The sequence below is a fragment of the Aythya marila genome, assembly GCF_965140915.1.
Source record: "Aythya marila genome assembly, chromosome: 10".
NCBI lineage: Eukaryota > Metazoa > Chordata > Aves > Anseriformes > Anatidae > Aythya > Aythya marila.
This window is the reverse complement of record NC_139051.1, coordinates 12,278,542-12,296,663: the sequence shown is the minus strand read 5'-3', so window position 1 is coordinate 12,296,663 and position 18,122 is coordinate 12,278,542. Positions and strand designations below refer to the sequence as shown.

Genomic DNA, 18,122 nt, shown 5'->3' with positions numbered 1-18,122 from the left:
TTTGTAACAAAGGCTGTGAGGAAGAGTGTGTCTTACTGTGCTACGTCTTTCTAGGGTTGCAGTCGGAGTTTTTCATTAACACGACCAAGGCTGGTCCAGGTACCCTCTCTGTTACAATTGAAGGGCCATCAAAGGTGAAAATGGACTGCCAGGAAACTCCAGAAGGTTACAAAGTCATGTACACACCCATGGCTCCAGGAAACTATTTAATTGGAGTTAAATATGGTGGACCTAACCACATAGTGGGCAGCCCCTTCAAGGCAAAGGTTACAGGTAAAAAGCTAACCAGTATTTACTGCGTGCCTGAAGTAGTTTGTGTCACTCAGCAAGTATGTCCCTGTGAGATAGCGCAGCAGTCAGGGTTAGATGCCTGGTGCCCAAAAACACGAGAGGCAAAGAACTCTTTTCCTCATCACCTCCAAACTCTAGGTTAGGGATTCGGGGAGATGCTGAGAACCTCCTGCGGGCTGCAGAAGCATCAGTCATGGAGCTCGCCAGCTCAGCTCTGTAAAACATCTTCAGGGGAAGTGCTAGATCTTGACCTAGCTCCAAGGTGTTGCATTGGCAGTGGGGAAATACGACTTGTTTACCCACTTTTCCTCCCCAGCCCCTGAAACCTGGAGACTTACAGCACAAATGATGCTCCTCTTGGTCTCATTTTGGTGCTGCCATGGCCTGACCAAGGGCCATAGTGTCGAGGGGCTTTCAGATGATGTGAGGAAGGCTGGTTTTTTAGGAGCTCCTTCTCTTCAGTGCTGTGTTGAAGCATAGGCTAGAGTTCGTCTCTACTGCTGCCCCAAGCTAGAGGAATCCTTCCTGGTACCCAGGTGTGGTGGTGGTCTCGGGGGGCAGATGGTAGGGACTGCACTCCCCCCGGGCTGGGACATGCTCTGCTTTCAAAATGGATTGTTGCGAAATTGCACCTGCTTTTCTGCCAACTCAAGCCATTTTTGGCATTTTGGTGATTGGAGCACAATTAACTCTTCTCCAGCAGCCAGCTTTGCTTAATGAATCCTGAAGTTCCTGTGGTCCTTTAACCACTTAAGGGCTCTGGGATGGGATTGTTGCCAGTGTTACTGGAAGATGTTGGTTTAAATACCGAAGAAGGAAATTGCTCCTCTGAAAATGCATTTTGGATGCAGAATGCATGCTAGTCACTAGGAGGATTTCAGAACCTCCTTCTAAATGCCTTTCAGATGGGGTGAATCTGAGTCTCAGAAGTCTTTTCTGTTTCCAGGACAGCGACTGGTCAGCCCAGGCAGTGCAAACGAAACTTCTTCCATCATGGTAGAGTCAGTGACAAGGTCATCGACTGAAACCTGTTATAGTGCCATTCCCAAATCCACCTCGGATGCCAGCAAAGTGGTTTCCCGGGGAGCAGGACTCTCAAAGGCTTTTGTGGGTCAGAAAAGCTCCTTTTCTGTGGACTGCAGCAAAGCAGGTAAGGGTATAGGAACCAGCTGTATGTTATGGTGTCTGAGCTGGGTGGTTTTTGCTTTAAAACATCATTCAGTTAATTGCAAACTCTGCATTAAGAAAGAGGAAGAGCATGACTTTGTGAGCTGGCAGCTACGAATTAATGAGAGCTCTTGGCAGCAATCTGAGACCTGATTTCAGCTTTAGCTGTAAATCAGCATTTTGTGAAGTTGAAATTCAGAGCTCGAGGTGCTGATCTGGCTGTAAAAAAAAAAAAAAAAAAAAAAAAAAAACACTCTAAGTGCTACATGGCGCTCACCAAATCAATCTTAAGAGGTTATAAAGATTCCATGCCCTCTCCAAATGGCTTTTCTTAGCCAGGAGCACCTGAAAGAAAAATGGGGTTATGGCATGAGAACTGGCAGGCTGCTAAGCTTAAACATCCCTCTTGGTGCATCGCAGCCTGTAGTGCAAGGTGCTCCCATAAGCTGTGAGTGCTGATCACCACCTGCAGGCGTTGTGGGGGGCAGATGACAGGCTGCTGCTGACCTGTGAGCAAGTACCTGAGAGGCAGTGCCTGCTTGTTTCACAGTGTTAAACTCTCCTGTGCTGTAATTAGATAATGGTAGCATGTCAGGTCCGGCAAAGTGCACAAATAAACTCTTGCCTCTATGAGACTGAGGATTTTTAAATAAAATCCCCTCTTAAACCAAACTCATTTAGCCATACCTCAGATTACTGCTCTGAATTGTGAATTAAAATAACAAAATCTGGTAGTAATATTATGGAACTAATGTTGTGGTACAGTCATCACGCTTGTTTGCTTAAGTTCATGAATGCTAACAGTCTCTTATTTTGCTTTAGGTTCAAATATGTTGTTAGTCGGCGTCCACGGGCCTACAATACCGTGTGAAGAAGTATCCATCAAGCATTTGGGCAGCCATCAGTACAACGTGACCTACGTCGTCAAGGAGAGGGGTGACTACGTCCTGGCGGTGAAGTGGGGCGACGAGCACATTCCTGGGAGTCCCTTCCATATCACTGTTCCTTAATCCCAACCCACATCCGAGTCAGTCTGTGTGTTTGCAATTCAGATGTAGAGTTATACTGGGTGCAGTCCTGTTGCAAAATGCAGTATCTAGATACACACGGCTCACATTTCAATACACTCAGAAGTAAATTCTGTAACTTTGTTTTTTACAAGCATTTCACTTCTCTTCTACTTATCAACATAATGTAAATCTATTTAATATCCTCCTCAAATTGTACCTTTGCAGTACTGTCCAGGTCACTGTCAATGTTTGGAGAATCATGTGGATAACTAGACACTAATTTCCCTTGTGGATGTTAAAGACTTTAGATGTTAATTGAAAACTGGAATTTGTCTTTGTAATTGGGTATCTTAACTACTGATTTTATTTGACTGGAGACTTTACATTTTAGTTATGGAATATGACTTGGGCTGTCCCCAGTTCAAATTCTTTTCTGTAAAGAAATGAGATAAAACTGGTACTATAATAGGTGCCTTTGTATACTTGATCAATTTTAATGCTTAACATAATAAAAGGCTACTAAAAGTGGCTTTACCACTCAAATTTGAAATGTTTTTGAAAATGCATTGCTAATGGTTTACATTTAGGAAAAGTTTATCTTTTATAGCAGACCAAAAGCAGACTTAAAATTATTCCCTGAGAGCTTTCAGCCTTTATGTTAATGCTTTGTAAATCTATACAGGTAGCTTTTTGGCCGTGATGCTAGCAATGCGTTTTTTAATTAGCTCGGGATTCTGGTGAAATTTCTAAAACTTTGCTTTACAGGTAACTCCCAACATGCTTACTGATTTATTTTCCTTTTAAGAACAACTCCCAGATCGGCTGCATTATAGTCCCTTGCTTGCCAAGCCAGGCATAGCTCTCATCTGAGTGACCCAAAATCCACGCAGGTCAGAGCACAGCAGTATAATGGTGAAGGGAAACAGCAGTTTCCCTGGCTGCTGCTGGGCAGGCAATAAATGAGATGGTGCAAACCCCTCCTGGGCATGGAGACCCACATCTGTACTTGGGTAGTAGGTGGGAGGGCGGGTGGGTGTGTAAATGCGCTGACACAATGGCAATAAGAACCAACAAACCCTTGGTTTTGGTGCAAACTGTTTTATTATATCTCAGTCCAAGGACGTGCCCGAAGCATGCTCATCTCTTCCAAAATTCCCTTCAGTGCTGTGAGGGGGATTCATGCTTAGGGTCAAGGAGTGAAAACTTCCATTGTAACTTATCTGTTTGTCCTGGATTACTCAATACTACTTTCCAAGTGTGTATCAGAATTGCTGTCAGCTGCTGGGGCTTTAGTAAAACTCTCCAAATGAGCTTTAACTCTGTGATTAGGAGAAGATAGGATTTGTTGAAAACCTGTTGAAATGTCACCTCCCTATGGAGAAGTTCACGCTTACAGTTCTGTAGTTACTTGTGGATGCACTACCCTTGAGCACAGTTGATTTGGGAAATAAAGGACGGTTGTTTGTTGTTTTTTTTTTTACTGTGCTTTTTTGTGCCTTAATGTGAAATGCTCACTACATTGTAAACTAGGAAGTGAAAACAAAATAAACTGGAATAAAATGCAGGATTGTAAAATTGTATCTTATAACTTATTAAATAGAAATGTTTGCTTCATTAAAATGTGCATGTTAAAAACAACACCGGGTTCTTTTCATATGTAGTCCATGAAGTCCAAACCAAACCTACAGTGTGTAGCAGCTCCAGACATGCCGAGTGACCTCTGGACCACGAGCCATGCAGGAGGCATCTAAAAACTGGGGCCTAACTTTGGTGCCATTCTGTGTTTTCCTGTAACCTCACTTTTTTTTGTTGCTAAACCAAAACATATTGTGAAAGCTTGAGCCACGGCATCAGCATGGCAAGATATGGCTGTGTTGTGCCAGGTCTTTCTGCACAGACTGTGGTGATGGGGGGGATCAGCGGGGCTGGAGAGCAGAGAAAGTGGTGAAGCAGCTCCTGCCAGTGGCATCCGTGGGGCTCTCCAGCAGCACCACAGGGCTGTTTGCAGAAGGTGGCTCCTGGCATGGCACCTTGGGCCAGCCAATTCCAGCACACGGCTATGGAAACCAGCAGCTGTTTTCCCAAACACAGCTCCCACTGGAAGCACCGCTGAAACCCGAGAGGCAGCAGGCCAGCAGCTGCTGCCAAGGACTTTCCTGCCCCAGGTTTATCAGATTGTTTCCTTTTTGTAGTTAATTACGTTTCATTAGCTTTGTGCTGTGTCAGCTTGAACCTCCTATTTAAAATTTTGAAAGAAAAAAAAAAAAAGGCCTGAATATAGCTGTCAGGTTGAGTAAACGTGAGAGGCTTGTGCCTGTGTAACCAGTGTTACCCAACTGCCCTGCTCTTGCCAGGCCTCCTTTTGCCTGTTACCACTTGGTCTAATCATGTTAGCTGGAATTAAGGAGAGTTGTCTGAAGTCGATGGGCTGGGATCATTGTCTGAGGGGTTATTTCATGGCAGGCAGGCTGCTGTGGGGCTGGGATGTCACCTCTTGCCATGCTCCTTCCTGCCATGCCCTGGGGTCTCGCTTGGGAGGACTGTGGGGTGAGCTGGACAGGACGCATCCTTTCTAAGCCCAGTGCCCTGTGGCACCCCGCTGATGTGGGCCCAAATTCATGCATCCTTTTGGGGGAAAACCCGAGGCTTGGTATGGCCCTGGTGCAGGCCAGTCAGAGCACAGGCTGCGTGGCTTGTGGGGGCTCTTCAGAGCTTGTCCGAGCAGGACTTGCATTGTTTCTCCTCAGGTACCAGGTGGCCCTAATTCTGTAGGCAGCCACACATGTGTTTAATTCCAGTCGTCTGAGCGGACTGGCTGGTTTTTAAGCACGTGTGTGTAGTGCCACAGCGTGGCTTCTTCACAGACTCTTGCCTGCTGGCCTTGGGACGTGTTTTCCTCAGTCACCTCAGGCTTCCTGCGGCAGTGCCTCAAGGCCCGGCTCCCTGCTCCCGCTCTAGGCCACCAGCAGGACAGCCCTGTGGACCTTAAATATACATTTTGTTTTTAAAGGTAGCCCACCTTATTTTTTATGGAGCTTGTGCCAGGTCTGGGACTGTGTAGGGTACCTCCTGTGTCCAGGATGGGTCTCCCTGCACCCCCTGAAAAGCATTGAGTTGTTGTGGCATTCATGACGTGCGTCGGCAGTGCAGATCGCTGGGCTGTTGCTTAGCAGGACTGTTTTTATTCAGATTGTGCAAACCCTGCAATCATTTCCCCCTCTAATTGTCGTTCTGTGGAAAGCAAGATTGTGAAGTTTCCAGTTGTTTTATTCTGTGGGCAGCTTTAGCTTCCAAATGTATTTAAAACTGAATTGATTTTATTTTTGCCTTTTTGTTGTTGTTTTTACGCTGCATTTTAATGCACTTGTCTTGCTTAAAGGAAACAAACTATGTCCTAAGTGCATTTAAAAGACTGCCCAGAGAGATTAGGTACAAACAGGCATCAAGTTGGCAGCAACTGGGATGCTGAAGTGAGACTGTTAACACAGGGCAGGGCACAGAGCTGGGCAGCAGGGCAGGCTGTGTTACCAACTGGCACATCCCTCTCTCAGAAGGGCATCAAAACAGCCCCACTGCCAGACATCCCTCGTGTGTTATCCCGCTTCCATGGGGCCGCCTGGGAAAATGCTTTTCCATTGCTTCCCTGCATTTCCCAGGCTTGCAGGGTTCATTTCCAGAGCTGTGAATTTGTATTGCACGCTCAAGAAAAAAATACTGGCAATGTCACGAGATCAGGCTGGATTTATGGTTGTGTCGCTATTAATTTGACTGAATTTAAAGTGCATTCTTTATATAACACGAATGAAAGGCTAATATATGTGAGCTTTAAAAAAAATTGATAGGCCAAATATAATTTAGCAGGACCCAGAGGTATGTTTGACAGCTCCTTCCTATGATGAACGGCCTTTCTGCAGGACCTTGGTACTGCAAATATTTACATACACGCTGAGCTCGAAGCCTGTGAGTCCTCTGAGCCCTGTGGAGGAGCTGGCCCTGCTTTGAGGGGTTACGAGGATATTTCTTTCTGACAGCAATGTCCTGAGGATTTTGGGGGGAATTGGGGGATTTTTGCATCTGGCGTCACTGAAAATAGCTGGGGCCAAGCCCCCTCCTAGCTTGGAGGCACAGAAAGGAGGTCCCAGTCCAACTACCAGCATTTGCAGAGCATTTCACTGAAGGTTTCTGTCTCCTTTGCCAATATGTAAATTAACGCCTATAAATCTGCCTTCTGCCTAATAGAAAGTACCGTGCAAACGCCGACAGCTGAGACGCTATATTTAACGTGACACCTGAAGCATTTAACCTTGTTTTTCCTTCCAGATAGACAACCAGAGTGCACAGAGAGGGCATTCATGCTTTTCTACCAGGTGAGGGATGGTGAAGAGGTGGCCTCGCATCTGAGGAAGGCAGGGGGCTGAGCAGGAAGACCCCCCAAAATCCCAGTTTCCCAATGCTGTCTGCCTCAGCTGGGTAGGTCCGGTTCCTAATGGTCACCACAGCGCGTTTCCAACTGCGGCCTGGGTTTGTGACCAGCTCACTCACAGACATGGTGAGAGCAGGGCTGTTTTGGGGTCAACTCTGGAGGATCAGCGGGAAGGGGCTGCATGACACCGTGTGTGGGGATACAGGTCCATGAGGTTCTGTGGCCAGAGCTGTGTCTCCTTCCCATGCCGGGTTTGTAGGTGGTGCTGTGGTGTGGGTGTCCATATAGCACTGGGCCCACACAGATACTGGGATTTGTAGCACCACCAGCACCGGGATTTATGTTGGTGCCACCAGGGGGGGCCATAATAATATTTATTGCACGCGTAGCTCCCCACGCGAGGGGTGGAGAGAGGCTTGGAGGAGGCAGGAACCGGTGTTATCCTGGGCGCGGGGATTACAGAGGTCGTGGAAATGCTTTTAATGACCAAGAAAGCAGGCTCCCTGATTTCTCTGCCTCTGATATTTCTGCTGCTGGCCTCCCTTGGGGTGACAGCACATCACAGCCTGCTTTGGGGCTGCAGCTCGGGGGCTTGCTGCACACCCCATGACTGGTGTGGCTTTGGTGGGTGACTGGTGCCGGCTGCTGGCCTCCCCTTGCCACAGGAGCAGGGAAGCAGCAGGAGCGTTGGAAGCTGTGCAGGCTGGATTTGCTTCTGTTTGTATTCATGCACAGTTAAACTTTTGGAAAAGCAAAACAAATATGGGTGTAAACACAAAGAAGGGGCTGTGCTGCACGTGGGTATCACTGTGCTGGAGGAATTTGGAGCTGGGGATGCTTGTACTGCTGCAGAGAGGGGACAGTCCCCAGCCCTGCTGACCCCGGTTCGTTAAACAGCATGTGACAGCTTGTTTTATCTGATTGATAATGATTTATTTATCATTTCTTAATGCTCCCCCAGCACTGCATTTTCCTACACGGTGTGTTCTGCCCCAGTTTGCTCTGGGGGACATACAGAGCACCCCCAGTGTCCAGGTGGGTCACCGTGCAGATTTGTACCAGTGTCCCCCTGTTCTCCCTGCCACCAGGACCTATTTCCCCATTCTCCCAGCTGCCAGTACCCGAGGGGAGGCAGGCGATGCTCGCCCAGGGCCAAAGGGCTCGGCACCTTTTGTTTAGCTGAACCTTCTCTGCTTTTTGTTTGTGCTTGGCCAAGGCCCTCATGGAGGAAGCGGAGAGCTTCCAGCCTCAGAACAGCCTCTTTGTTTCTCTCCCAGCCCTCAGCTGAGACCTGGCTCGCGCAAGACAAAGTCTCCCCAGGCCATTTCTGATTTCTAGCGTGAAACTCCTGTTTGGTCGTAAATAAAGCTCCAGAAGCCTCCTTCATCTAAAGAGGGGCTTTGTTCTGGCTGCAGAGCATCCAGGATCCCAGAGGCTTGAACTATTAAAAAACATCTCTGCAGCCGGGAAAACTGGGTAATGATCCCCTGGTGTGGAAAATTCAGAGAAGGCATAAAATGTTAAATGTTTATATATATATATATATATTTTGCAGTATTGTCTGATGAATGTGTGGGATAAGCATGGGAATATATCTAGAGACCTACTGTGCTGACCGTACAAGCTTTGGGCACCTCCCAGCCCCTCTGCAATGTTATGAAGCGATGCTGCCTGTCTGCTCTGAGTCCTCCAAAAGTGCAGAGGAGCAGCTCTTTGCAGATGTCCCTCTGCAGTTCAAATTCTCCTCCTCTGTGCCATCCACAGAGTGCCATCTGCTAACACCATGCCCCAGGCTGCAGCCACTGCAGCAATTAGTGTCTGAGCATGCCTCTCGTTTTCAAATGCTGGATGAAGCATAATGTTCGATGTCGCAAATAAGGATAAACCTTTTCCAGTAAAGCGTAGTCATATTTACATATTTTTCATGATTGAATATATCCATTATTGCTTTGCTGGAGTGAGCTTTGTTCCTTTGTGCATTGCCTCTTTATGAAAGCCAGAAAGCATCCGTCATGTGGACAAAGATGCGAGGCCAGAGACTTAGATTGATTTCAACCTTCACATGAAACATTGCTGCTGTCAGCCAGACAGTGGCATTTCTATAAAAATCCCAATGTAAATATTTGTTCTAAATCAGGCTCTTTCTATCCTTTTGCCTTGGCTGGGACATTAATCAAGGGAGCTTATGAAATGCTGTATCACTTTCAGATTAATTGCTACTGAAAATTGGGACTGTTGCTGTCCCCCTTTTGGCATGATCTCCTCCAGATTTATTTTCTTTCTTCAAATCCTTTCTCCCCAGACAGGCCGTTTTCACAAAGGCCAAACTGTTTTCCTCCCCTACAAGAGTATCTTGTTTGCCAGCCCTCCCCTGGTCAGCAGACAAAATGAGGGGCGTGGATTAAAGAGTGTGAATATTTGCCTTCACAAACTGTTGGATTATTTGCACATTTCTGATGTCTTCTGTGCGACAGGGTTTGCACTAAATAGAGGCTGATCTGAGAAAGCAGATCACTGTGCCTTGAGGTTAAATAAGTAGCAATAAAATCTGGTTTATTGGAGAATTTTTGGCTGCGAAGACTTTTTTTTTTTTTTTTTTTTCCCCGGGTGGAGGGGGGAGCAGCTCACTTCCATGTGAGGGTGCTGGAATCAGATTTTAATTGCAATTTTGATCCTGCTCTCCTTTCATCTGAGCTCTGCAAGATTTCTCACCTGAGGCTTGCGAGCCAGGAAGGGGGTTGCACCTGGCAGCGGGACGGGAGTGCGACCACCCGTGTGGTGCTGCTGCTGCCCTGTGGCTGTGTCAGCGCTGGGAAGGGACTCGTGCTGTCTGCCCATCTGTCTTTTCCTTCTGTCTTTCCCCAAGCCCTTGACGCTGTGAGCAGACTGCATTTCGCAGACCAACCAAGCAGCCCAAGTTCAGCGATGCTTTGTACGTTCCACATTGCACGGTGCCACACGCAGCCCTGCGTCCTGTCAGTGGCAGCCCTGAAGCACAACACGATGCAGAGAGATCCTCTCGAGCTCCTCTGCTGCTGACAGGGAGCAGAGGAGCCAACATGGGGGTCTCTGCCCCTCAGGTGTTACAAATAAAGCACAGGGAAGCATTTTGTGTTACTGCTTTACATGGGTGATTGGTACAGTAAGTCTAGTATGCTGCTTCTATATGATTTATTTATAACAATCAGAAAAATAACCTGAAGGTTTAAATCACCTTCACACTCTATTTTTGGTTTAACAAACTTTTTTTTTTTTTTCTTTTTCCTGCTAAATATTGCACTTGCTGTGAGTATAGCGATGCCGGTCTGCTGAAAGCCCCGGTGGCATCCTTGTATTGTCACTCCATGTGAGCAGATCCAGCATGCTCATGATTTTGCCTGGCGATTCTTTCTTCCTCTCCTCTTCTTTGAGAACTTGGATTTTAACCAGTCAAAGAAGCCGCCCTTCACTTTCAACTCGAACTCCACTGGGAAGTGGTCACTCACCCCCAACGCCTGCAAGAGACAGGTACAGGGGTGCTGGGAGCAGCCACACACCTTCCAAGCCCCATTCGGAGGGGTCCTGGTGGCGCTGGGGAGGGGACACACGCACGCTGCATCACTTTTGGGTGGATGCATGGCCCAAGCTGTGCCCGTATCTGCACCTCCCTGCTGCAGGGAGATGGCTCTGTGCTGGCCAAGGTGGCATTGACCCTCCTGAGGGAACCTGGTGGTGCCACGTGGGCTGTGCTGTGCCTACCTGCTCCTCGGTCATCCGGAAAGCTGCCTGGAAATCAAAGATATTGACGGAGTGCGGCATGACGGCTTGGCTGAGCTGCTCCCCGCTGACCACGATCCTGCAAGGGGCACAGGAATGGGGCACTGGTTCCACAACCAGCGCCAGCCGTGCTGGTGGCCAGGAAGGTGGCCTCCATGCAGGCACAGCTACAAAAGGTTTGTCCCCACCCGGGGCTGGCTGCGGAGAGATGCCAGCAGCTGCTTTGTGCTGCAGCTGGCCGACTGCTTTCCTTGGCAGCGAGACACACAAATACCTTGGCCTTGGAAGCCAACGTGCAATGATTTGCATCGAAACCCACCACAGAGCTCAGAGCAGGAGTCTGGACATAGAAGCCACCAAGGACTGGCGTGTCCCAAAGCCAGGCTTTGATCCAGGAGCTCGTTAAAGGGGTTGAAGTCCTGGCTGCCCCTGCGCTCTAGCAAGCTGCTGCATGCCCTGTCCCTGCCAAGGGAGCTGCCTGCCCCAGCAGGACTTGCCATGTGCCGGGGCAGGGTGAGGCATCGCACCAGCTGTGCAGAACAAGGCTCTGCGTTTGTCCCTTCAGATTATGGCTACGATAACAAGAACCTCAGCACAAAACCATGGCACAAAGCTGGGGCCCCTCTGCAGCGTGGCAGCTGCAACTCTCCCTGCTGGTGGGATGGTTTCAGCTCCAGCCCCAAAGCAACGCAGTTTGCTTTGTCTGACAGTCCGTGATGCCTTCCCATGACTTTTTTTTTTCTTTTTTTCTGTGAGTGTTGTGCAGGGACTGGCTGGGCTGTGAGCTGTTTACCTGTCATATGGGCAGCTTGTGCTGTTCTTCACCGTGGTGTCATTTTTGTCACCAATTAGCCAAGCAAACTCCGAGTAGGTTCTCAGCCGGATGTTCTTCCAGTGCTTCTTGGGAACGTAGCTGCACCCGGCGTTGAAGTCCCCCATGAAGACAAAGTTCTGCAAGGCAGGAGGGATTTCAAAGGCAGTCAATTTGGGGCTTGGCAGGGGCCGTGCACCCAGCCTGCTGCTGCCTGTGCCGAGCTGGGGTGCACAGGGGAGAGGCAGTGCTGGTGGCAGGGGAGGTTTCACTGATCTGGACCCCCATAAGAAGAAAAACCTAAATATTTCACAATCCTAGGGAAGCACACGCTACGCCATTAATGGAAGAGCAGAAAAGAGTATGGAAAAAAAAAATGCTAGTGTTCCTGGAGGAGGTTTTGCACCTCTGCTATAGTGTAGTTACCAAAGAGCTCCTGATTTTGATGGCTGTGCTGCTCAGGATGAGCCCTGCCATTCCCAGCTCCATCCCTGCCTGGCTGGGAGCCAGAGAAGGGGCAGGCATTTTACCAGGGATCACATTTACTGGTCAAAAGGTGGAGACCTCAATGAACGTACGTCAAAGAGATGCTCAAAATCTGCGGCTCGGTGTCAACAGTTTTCAGGTTATCAGGCTCTGAGTACTGTGCGGGGTGAATGAGTCCCAGAGCTGCTATAGTGACACGTATGTGGCACCAACCTTGGTGTCCCAGCGCTGTTTTACGTCTAAATACACATCATAGAGCTCGTCGATCTCCCGTACTGCCATCTCTGGTGTGGTGTGCAGAGGGACTACAGCAAACTCTTTGACAGCTTAAAAACAAAGCGAAAGAAAAGGAAATAATATAATGGTTAAACACGCGATGAATCACAAAGAGACTGGCTTGGAAGCCAGAAGATTTTTCTGAAAGAAGAAACAGCTTCTGCTTTGGCTGCACATCAGAGGGCGCTTGCTGGGTAATTGCAGCATCTGCAGCACGAGCGCTGAGGCCGAGCTGGGGATGTGAGGACGTGCCATGCTGCTGCAAACCTGCTCCAGACCCAAATGCCACCAGTGCAGGACAGAGCTGGGGCTGCCGAGGGGCAGGTGCTGCAGCGAGGGGCTTGGACGCTGCCCCTTACCCACCCCAGCCCTGCTACCAGCAGAAGGACACGTTTTTGAGAGCATCCCACCGGTTTTTGGCGACTGGAACCAGACGACAAAGGGCTCTCTGGAGAAGGCATCCTCATCCCCGGGCTGGGTGTCAGGGTACTGGTAGGTTTGTTTCACCGATACCAGATTTTGCCTGCAGTGGAATAGCAGAGCTGCTGGAGGTCCTCATGACCCCATCCCCATGCTGCAGGAGGGCAGGGTGATGTGCTGGGGGCCGACCGTGGGCGTGCTGCCCCCGCCAAGCACACTTGCCTGTAGATGAAGGCGTACTGCTCCTTGTAGGTCTTCCTGCCCAGCCGCCCGCTGACCACGCAGCTGTATTGCTCCTTCTGCCCTTTCGTCTGGCTGGAAGGAGAGGGGCTGCCTTAGCTCACTGCCGTGCTGCCCAAGGCAGAGGAGCTGATGTCCCGTGGGTCTCACATCAGCACCTATGCCCCAGGTGAGAGACACCAGCTGCCTGGCTACGGAGACAGATTTGTCTTAGAGATGGGCACAGACTGAGCATCCCGCCCCATTCTTGTCTGCTATGAGGTTTATTTATTTTTAAGCTTTCCTCAGAAACATCCAGCCCGGGCTGTGGTCAGAGCTGGTCTGTGCAGCACAGGGATGCCCGCCTGGCCACGCGGCCTCCTGCCCTCCCCTGTGCCAGCCTTGGGGACACAACACGTCGCTTTACCCAGAGAGCTTCTCCACCAGCAGGGGACACGTCCTGTTCTTGGCTTCCTTTATTTCCATCAGCAGCATGATGTCACAGCGAGAGATGATCTGCAACAGGAAAGAGCAGAAGCAAGCCTGGAGGGTTAGGAAGAGGCTAGAAAGAAGTGGTTACTGGTGCGAAGGAAGTCTTTGTGGAAGGAGCACAGCCCACGGGGTCCTGGAGGCGGGCAGTGACTCAAGCAAAGCCCTTCTCCTTTTGGTGATGCTGCCGGCCCACGCAGGAGCTGGGAGAGGGAACTTGGGAGCAGAGCGTTTTTGGGGCTGCAGAGAAGGGTCAGTGTGAGCTGGTTTTGTTGTTCAAATTTTGCGGGTGATATTTGTGTGAAAAAGTCCCTTTCATCCCATAAAACTGTAGCAAATGCATATGCTGCCGTCATTTATTTTATCTCACATGTAGCACTGGCTGTAGTAAAGATAGTCCCGAACAGCAGGTCTGATCTCTGCAGCAAACCCTCTTCTCCAGCTGTTCACAACAACGGGATTAAAGCACAGAGAGCAGCAGCCCCTCCTGCTGCAGCTTGGGGCACACAGGCATGCTACAAGCACCTGCACCACGTCCTCCGCCACCGTGGTGTCACGGATGGTGCTTCCAGGCTGAAAGTCCCCAACCCTCCTTCCACTCAAATGGGAAAGTTCTCTTCAGCTGCCACAGAGCTAGCAAGTTGGTGAGGTTTTGTTTAAATAAATTAGCGCTCAGGTTTTTCAGTTTTGCACCACGCTCCAAGATGATACTCTGCTATCTTGAGAATACACTTAATTAGGCAAGGATATTTCAGAATAATTAGCACATGAGCAAGGTAAATAGAGTATTGCAAAACAAAGCTCTGTGGATTCAAAGCAAAAGCTATTTTTACTGTGCACAAAAAATTTCATCCTTTTCCTAACTCAGTTTCCAAAGGAAATAGCAAATGCTGTTTCTGTTATACTCTCACGCAAGCTAAAATAACTGTGAATGCCCTGCTGAACTGCAGGCTTGATTTTCACTCTAACAGTATAAATGGTTTCAATTATTCACTCATTCTTTTACTTGAAATTCAAGTATGAATAAATGAAGTGCGAGATTAAGTGGATAAGAAGCCCCTGCAAAGCTCCACATCTGTATCCCCCAGGCAAATGAACGTACCTTTACCAAGACATCCATGACTTCAGGTCTGGCTATTTTTGCTTCTCCGAAAGACCTCACATTGAAGGAGCAGATTTTTAGGCTCAGAGATGGGCTGAAATAGAAGAGCGAGAACAAGACAAAGAGCAACATCTTCAGGGCCTCGGACAAAATGAGCCGCTGGGAGCGTGCCTATAAATATATACACGTGCGCGTGCATGTGTGTGTGTGTTTGTGCATCCGTCCCCCTGCAGCCAGCTGAGAGGTCAAAACGCATGCTCAGCTTTGTCAATCCAAAACACGAACAGGAATCGCCATTTCCTCCTTTCCCTCACTTCCATCTCCCACGGCAGCGCTGAGACTTTGCACTTCTGCCCTTTGGGGACAACCAGCTTCTCTGAGCTGGCCTCTGCGTCCTAGAGAGACAACTGCTCTGCCGGCCCCCAGTACCCCTCCTGATGGGGAGGCACCCGCTGTGGGGTTCCCACCAGCCCTGGCCACCAGCTGGGGCCATCCTGGGCCAGGATCAGGCTCCCTGGGTGAGCCTGGAGCAGCAGGAGGTGGAGGGGGCTGGTGGTGAAGGGGTCTGGGAGGCAGCGGTGGGGAGATGGGGATTCCTGAAGGGCGCTAGTGGTGGGCACCAAAAGCTCCAGTGAGACATGATAGTGGGGGGATACCCTGATCGTGGAGGTTTTGACTGTGCCCGTGTTTTGTTCTGCTTCTCTGGCCTGGTTTAGCTGCCCCAGCTCAGTAATGGGTAGTTATGTGATGGCCCCAGCCCCAAAATCTCCCAGCCAAGTGTCCCCAGCAAACAGCAGTCCTGGGCTACTGGTCCAAGGAGCCCCATGGTGCACAGTGGATGGGACAGGAGGTATAACAAGAAGTCAGGCGAGATGGTGTTATGTGTTCTGGAATTTTCTCTCGGTTGTTAGCGTGCTTTCACATCCTCTCTGCTTTTCCTGAGAAAGCCCCACAGCCCCAGTGCACCCCTGCCCTGCCTGCACAGCCACGTGCTGGGGAAGGGCAGCTGGGCCCCTCTTAATGCCATATCCAGAAGCACTAGCTCTAATCACCATCTAATTAATTAAACAGGTTTGTTCTGTGGTCAGAAATAACAGGAACTGTCCTGGACACCAGGGGGACAGGAGCAAGCCTGTCCCAGCTCCTTTCTCTCCTTCAGGCCCTGCTTGGGCAGGACAGACTCCAGAGGAAAACAGTAAATTATAAAGCGATGTAAAGGGCCTCTCCACACTGAGGAGTAGCCTTGTTTTAAAGGAGGTAAGTAGGAAGCTCGTAGGCTACAGATGGCTGTGTGTAATTTTGGGGAACGAAAGATTTGCTGTGTTCCCAGCTCTGGGCAGCGAGGAGGGAAAGCAGCAGCTCGGGGTGGGGGTGAACCTGCCTCCCGCCTCATCCTGTGATGCTCATGGCACGGGCACAGCCTCGGTGTGTGTTCGAGACACCAAAACGCCACACCAGGCCTGCTTGTGCTACCCCAGCATCAAAAACATTGGCTGTGGTGCCTCTGAGGGTTTCAGCCCTGAACTGGGTGCCCTTCCTCCTGCAGCTGTGTTTGCCCAAGGGCGGCTGCTGTCAGAGCCTGACTCAGCTCCACTTTCCCCTCCAGGCCGCACCTGATCAGAAGTACAGCCGGCGTCACCCTCTGCAGAGGTGACAGCAACACAACAACATTACTGGGCGGCTCTTGCTCCTTCCCACACTGCTTTATCTCTCCGTTTACTGCTCGGTCTTGTACTCTGCTCTGTATCAAGCTGTAACATGCAGCGGGAGCCTTTGCCAGCTCCGGCCTGTCCCAGACTTGCACGAGAGCACCTCCAGCCACTCTGCGGGTGCCGTACCTGTCCCTGCCGCCCACCACAAGGGTGACAAGCACCCCTGACGTTGGCCATTGATATACACATCTTTTTTGCTTTGCTACGGGATGCTGTTCCTATTCTATTTGCCCTGCCCTGAGGGATGCTGGCACAAAAACATCGCCTCCACCTGAGCAGCAGCTGCAGGCTGTTCCCTAATTCACCTTCCCATAAAACCTCCCCCAGCTGGGGGCAGGAGGTCAGACTGGTGGGACCCTGCACCACACAGGTGTTGGGGCTTTGCTATTTCTGGAGCAGCACTTCAGCTCTCCATCATCTTCCCTTCCCAGGACGGTGCTGAGAGATGGGTGGGGTGAGATGTGTCCATTGTATGTCTCATTGGGGTCCCCACGGGGACACGGGATGTCTGGAGCAGCCTCCTCACCCCTCAGGCGCAGACGTTTCCTTTCAGTCATGGCCCCGGCTGCCATGCGGGGCACTCACAGCTTTGTTTTCCCTGCTGGAGAGCCGGGGCTGGCCACTCTGATGCTTCCTGAGCCCTACTGGAAGGGGCAATGGGGAGGAAGCTGTGGGCCAGGCCTCATCCCATTGTGTGCCGGTAGCAGGAGCCGGCCCACGCTCACTGGTGGCACTGGGCGAGTGGGGCTGGTGAAGGCCTTTGGGTTTACCACAGCTGTCAGGCAGTGCTTTATCGTCACCCTGTGGAATTTCAAGTTAATCAGTAACAGCACTGAGGCTGTTCTGTGTTGCTAAAGTTCACAACCAGGCTGCAGACCAAATATGGCCATTTGGGAAGGGATTTTAATGTTGTTGTAACACAAATGGTTGTCCTCACATCACCCTGCAGGAATCTAGAGTTAGCTGGGAGTGAAAACGAGCTGTGCAAGGTGAAAGGTGTTTGTTTGGAGTCAGCAGGGTCTCCTTCCCTGCTCAGCCTGTTTGCAGGTCTGGAAGGTGCGCGTTCTGCCTGGTACATCGCTGCTGGAGCACAGCTCCTTGCTGTGCAGGGCTCTGACAGGGTTTTCCTTTAAATGTGATAGCTCGGTGTTGGTTGAGTAGTGATTTAAAGCAGGAAAGCCTGCCTGCGAAAGCAGTTGCAGGTAAAGTGCCTCGTCATGTTTTCAGCCTCTTGAGCAAGGCTGTGTAGCTGAGGCACAGAACTTGAGATGCTCTGAACCGAACCCTGGAGGAAGCTCTTGACACGTGGCAATTAGACGGGGCTTTGAAGTACGCAGACACAAAGGTGTTGCAGCCACCAAATAAGCAAGTTTTTTTGTGACAATTAGTACACAGCAATCGTTAGCAGTTAAACGTGCAATTAAAACACGTGCAATATGTGCAACGACTTTGAGTCAAAAATTATTCAAAGCTGCTAAAAGTCTTGCTTCATCACGCTGTGGAAGCCAGGTACGCTTGTTGCTGTGCTCCCCGGTTGTGTGATGAAGGTGCTGGGGGCTGAGCTGGGAGCCTGCCCCTGCCCCTGGGCTGCATTTTGGCCTCCTGTCGTTACAGGCAAGGCGCTGCCAGCAGCAGGTCCTGGGGTGTCCCTGGGGTTGCTGGCAGCACCGTGCGGTGAGTGGGAGCAGGCAGGGAGGATTCATCCCGGGAAGGTGACTCACATCGCCGGAGCAGCGTGCGGTCGCTTGTTGTGGTTGCAAGTAATCGCGCCGTGCTCTCTGCGGATGTGTGACCCAGCGGTGGAAAATAGCGTGGAAGCCTTTTATCTGGTGAAGCAGTGCTGCTCTCCGGCTTGGTGAAGCCAGAGCTTTGGTTATCCGTAGCTACCCAGGCCTGGGTACAGCCAGAGTTTCCACTTTCCTATGAGAAACAAGATGGTTTGTGGTTGTCCTGCTGCCTC

At 50.2% G+C, this 18,122-nt stretch overlaps 2 protein-coding genes across 6 annotated transcripts in view; one reads left to right on the top strand and one right to left on the bottom strand.

Annotated features, from left to right (window-relative positions):
* Positions 1–4,106, top strand: part of FLNB (filamin B) — an 85,220-nt gene extending 81,114 nt beyond the window's left edge. For 4 of the 5 annotated variants that reach the window (XM_082768418.1, XM_082768417.1, XM_082768416.1 and 1 more), the window contains 3 exons: positions 55–273; positions 1,238–1,441; positions 2,281–4,106. In XM_082768418.1, the coding sequence (XP_082624544.1) occupies positions 55–273; positions 1,238–1,441; positions 2,281–2,468 (611 nt within the window). In that variant the 3' untranslated portion in view covers positions 2,469–4,106. The remainder of the gene's footprint in view (positions 1–54; positions 274–1,237; positions 1,442–2,280) is intronic. The other variant, XM_082768419.1, reaches the window with a different exon arrangement.
* A 5,933-nt stretch (positions 4,107–10,039) lies between these two features.
* Positions 10,040–14,623, bottom strand: DNASE1L3 (deoxyribonuclease 1L3). The gene is made up of 8 exons (XM_082767968.1): positions 14,451–14,623; positions 13,287–13,375; positions 12,863–12,955; positions 12,631–12,743; positions 12,158–12,270; positions 11,441–11,598; positions 10,630–10,726; positions 10,040–10,385 (listed from the first exon to the last, which is right to left on the bottom strand). Exons 1-8 carry the CDS (start codon positions 14,580–14,582, stop codon positions 10,257–10,259), a joined length of 924 nt encoding a protein of 307 aa, XP_082624094.1. The 5' UTR covers positions 14,583–14,623; the 3' UTR covers positions 10,040–10,256.
* Positions 14,624–18,122: the final 3,499 nt, after the last annotated feature.